This window comes from Euprymna scolopes, chromosome 9 (genome assembly GCF_053919585.1).
Source record: "Euprymna scolopes isolate OS-2025 chromosome 9, ASM5391958v1, whole genome shotgun sequence".
Classification (NCBI taxonomy): domain Eukaryota; kingdom Metazoa; phylum Mollusca; class Cephalopoda; order Sepiida; family Sepiolidae; genus Euprymna; species Euprymna scolopes.
Genome location: NC_136490.1, coordinates 59,934,594 through 59,938,254, shown reverse-complemented (window position 1 = coordinate 59,938,254; position 3,661 = coordinate 59,934,594). Strand labels below are relative to the sequence as shown.

The following is a 3,661-nucleotide window of genomic DNA, read 5'->3' as shown; positions in this document are numbered from 1 at the left end:
CTAGGCTGAGAGAGAGGTGACAATTCTGTGGACATGGAGTGAGGGCGTACCGGATAGGTTTGATGGACTAGAAGCCTTGGCGTGATCTGTGCACTCAGGCGATTTGTGTATGATGATCATGCTCTTGTAGAAAAGCAACATCATTGAAAGCCAGCAGTCTCGGTGACCGGGCAGCTCTATTTATAGGTGCACTGCCTGTCCCAGTCTCGGGAGGGTCCTAAAAATGGTGGACTAAACATTGCTCGTTCACACACACTCCTGGCCGGCTAACCGCGGTGGGGGGTATCCACAACAGCGGTACAAGGACAAAGAAATCAACTAAAAACCTTACTCTGGCACCGTGGAATGTCAGAACCCTGATTGCAAATGATGATAGCCCGGGACGAAGAACAGCTCTTATCTCTCGAGAGCTGGACCGCTATAAGATTGACATTGCAGAACTACAGGAAAATAGATTTCCCGACCCGGGACAACTAAATGAAAATACTCATACCTTCTACTGGTCTGGCAAACCTTCTGGCGAGCGAAGAGAAGCAGGGGTTGCATTTGCAATCTCAAACAACCTTGTGAAAGAACTGACATCGCTATCAACAGGGAAAAGTGATTGCCGCATTACAACGAGAATTCACATGAGCAAGCAAAGATACCTGGCAATTATCTCCGCATATGCACCAACGATGACAAATGACCTGAAGACTAAAGGGATATTCTATCAGTCTCTTGGTAATCTGCTTTATAAGATCTTTGCAGCTGACAAACTCATTGTACTCGGTGATCAAATGCTAGAGTCGGAAAGATCATGCAGCAGGGCCACACACATGAATGGAAGACTGTTGCTATTAAAGTGCTCAACACAGGGACTCGCTATAACAAAGGTTCTTCAACCATCCAGACAACTGGCACTGATCGTGGAAACATTCGAGATCCAAGCGACCCCACTCTGTTGGATTTTTTAATCACAAGAATAGAAGATCTGGAGGAATTTTGCAGTACCAGAGCTATGAGAGTAGCTGAATGTTGCACTGATCAATACATGATCCGTGCCAAATTCAACATAAAACCAAAGCCTCCTCCGTTCAAGAAGAAAGGACCTAAACCACCTAGGAAACTAGATACCGAATCACTAAAGGACCAAAGTGTGAAAGACAAATTAGCACACCAAATAGCTGATAGTTTTACGACATTAACTGGCACCACAGTGGGAAACACTGAAAAATGCTGTGTTCACTTCTGCGTTTGAAGTCCTTGGTAAACCAAGTAGAAAACATGCAGACTGGTTTGATGAATCCAACAGAGATCAGGTCACTCATTCAAAAGAAAAAAACCCGGATGTTTAAAAATACCCTGGGAGAAAGATGCACACGAGCAGCAAGGGAGAAACACAAAAGTGACACATCTAAACTTTAAAGAGAATAGCGGAGAATGAAAAACATCAGCTGAATTTCAGAAGCTGCCAGACAGAAATTACTATAAACCGTTCTTTGCACAGTTGAAGCTAGTGTACGGAACACAGGGTGGCTGCTTGGACCCAGTGAAGAGCATTGATGGCAGTGTACTCGATACAGAGAAACACAAGATAATCGAGAGATGGAAAGAACACTTCGAACTTCTGTTGAACACAGAAACGTGTGCTGAAGATGGAACAGATAACATACCTCAACTGCCTCGTTGACACAAAATGGATGATTTATCAACAGCAGATGCACTTGACGTGGCCGTAAAGAGAACAAAGAAAAGAAAGGCTGCAGGACCAGACAAAATACCACCAGCAGTTTGGAAGCATGGTGGAGCAGCCCTGAGAAGTCAATTATTACAACTTTCCTACAACATCTGGGCATCAACAGAAGTTCCCCAGGATTTCAAAGATGCCAAGATTGTGACAGTGTATAAGAGTAAATTGGACAGGGCGGAATACGGGAACCACAGAGGAATCTCCCTTCTGTCTGTTGCTGGGAAGATTATGGCCAAAAGCCTACAGTATCGACTACAGGCATTGGCTGAATACATTCTACCGGAGAGCCAATGTGGATTCAGGGCCAACATATCCACACAAGATATGATTTTTGCCCTCCGACAATTTTAAGAGAAATCCATTGAACAACGTCAACCTCTCATTGTCACCTTTGTAGATTTTATCAAGGCCTTCGATACAGTTGATAGAGACGGGCTTTGGAAGTTACTGAGACGCTATGGTTCCTCCCAGACCTTCAAAAGAGTACTTCGTAGTTTCCATGATTGCCTGACTGTTCGCGTTTGTAGGGTCGACGGATGTTCAGACCCTTTTAGCCTTGTACACGGCGTCAAGCAAGGTAATGTCCTCGGGCCAACTCCGTTTACAATCTTCCTTGGTGATGTCCTGAAAAACATGTCGTAAGAACTCGGTTAACTCTACATCCCAACCAGAAGTTATGGTGACCTTCCACGCCAGACGATTGAGAGAGAAAAACCAGGACACATGAGTTAGTGATCAAGGAAATACTCTTTGCTGATGATTCAGCACTTGTGACTCACATCCCCCAAGTAATGCAAAGTTTAGTGATAGCATTTGCCGAGGCATCCAAGGAATTTGGAATGACAATCAACATCAAGAAGACAAAGTTTGGATTCAAGACACCCGTGACAAAAATATTAACCCCAGAGAAATACTCATGAATGATACCCCATTGGCAGAAGTTGAACAGTTCACCTACCTGGACAGTACCATTATGAACAATGGAAAAATCGATGAAGAACTGTCAAAACGAATCCAAGCGTCCGCATCAGCTTTCGGAAAATTGCGTGATCATCTATGGAATCAGGGAGGGATCAGATAAAAGACCAAAATGAAAGTGTACAGAGTTATTGTCTTACCATAACTCCTGTACAGCTCAGAAACCTGGACTCTCTACGAACGTCACTTCAAGAGATTAAACCTCCTACAATAAAGGCATCTACGTCATCTAATGTGTATCTCTTGGAAAGACCATTTATCAAATTTTGAAGTACTAGAAAAGGCTAAAATGCCCAGTGCTGAAGAAATAATCGTAACATACCAACTGCGATGGACAGGATATGTCACGCGCATGCCAGACAACAGAAAGCAGTTTTCTTTGGTGATATCAAAGAAGGTACACGACCCCTAGACGGATCGAAACTGCGCTAGAAAGACGTGTTCAAGAGATATTTGAAAAACACAAACCTATTCACCGACTAGAGCAGAAAATCTGAAGATCGGATAGTTTGAACAAGTGTGGTATCAGGCGCAGCCGATGCCATTAGATATCAAAGCATTGCTGCTTGGGAAGCAAAAAGAGGCGAATACGGGCGCCATTACCCGGATTTCCTGCCATCAGGTTTCACATCTGCGACCAGGCTTTCAGAGCTCCGATCTGACTCGCGTTGCACCTTCGATACGGACACTAACCGACCGCCGCGTCATCGTCGAAATCGACGGACTGCCCGAGAGAGATATGTATATTTATATATGTATATTGAAATATATATATATATATATACATATATATATATATATATATATATATATATATATATATATATATATAAGAGCAAACAGTTAATAAAACATGTTAAAACACTTTGAAATGAGTTAAAAACATTTAATCTAAAAAGGAAACACTAGATAAGTGGATAGTCCTTAATCCGCGGAGTTTCGAAGAAATAC

General features: G+C 42.9%; 1 protein-coding gene across 1 annotated transcript; it reads left to right on the top strand.

Moving 5' to 3' along the window:
* The first annotated feature begins 1,678 nt into the window (after positions 1–1,678).
* On the top strand, positions 1,679–2,083 carry LOC145284574 (uncharacterized). The gene has a single exon (XM_080133489.1). It carries the CDS (start codon positions 1,679–1,681, stop codon positions 2,081–2,083), a length of 405 nt encoding a protein of 134 aa, XP_079989615.1.
* Positions 2,084–3,661: the final 1,578 nt, after the last annotated feature.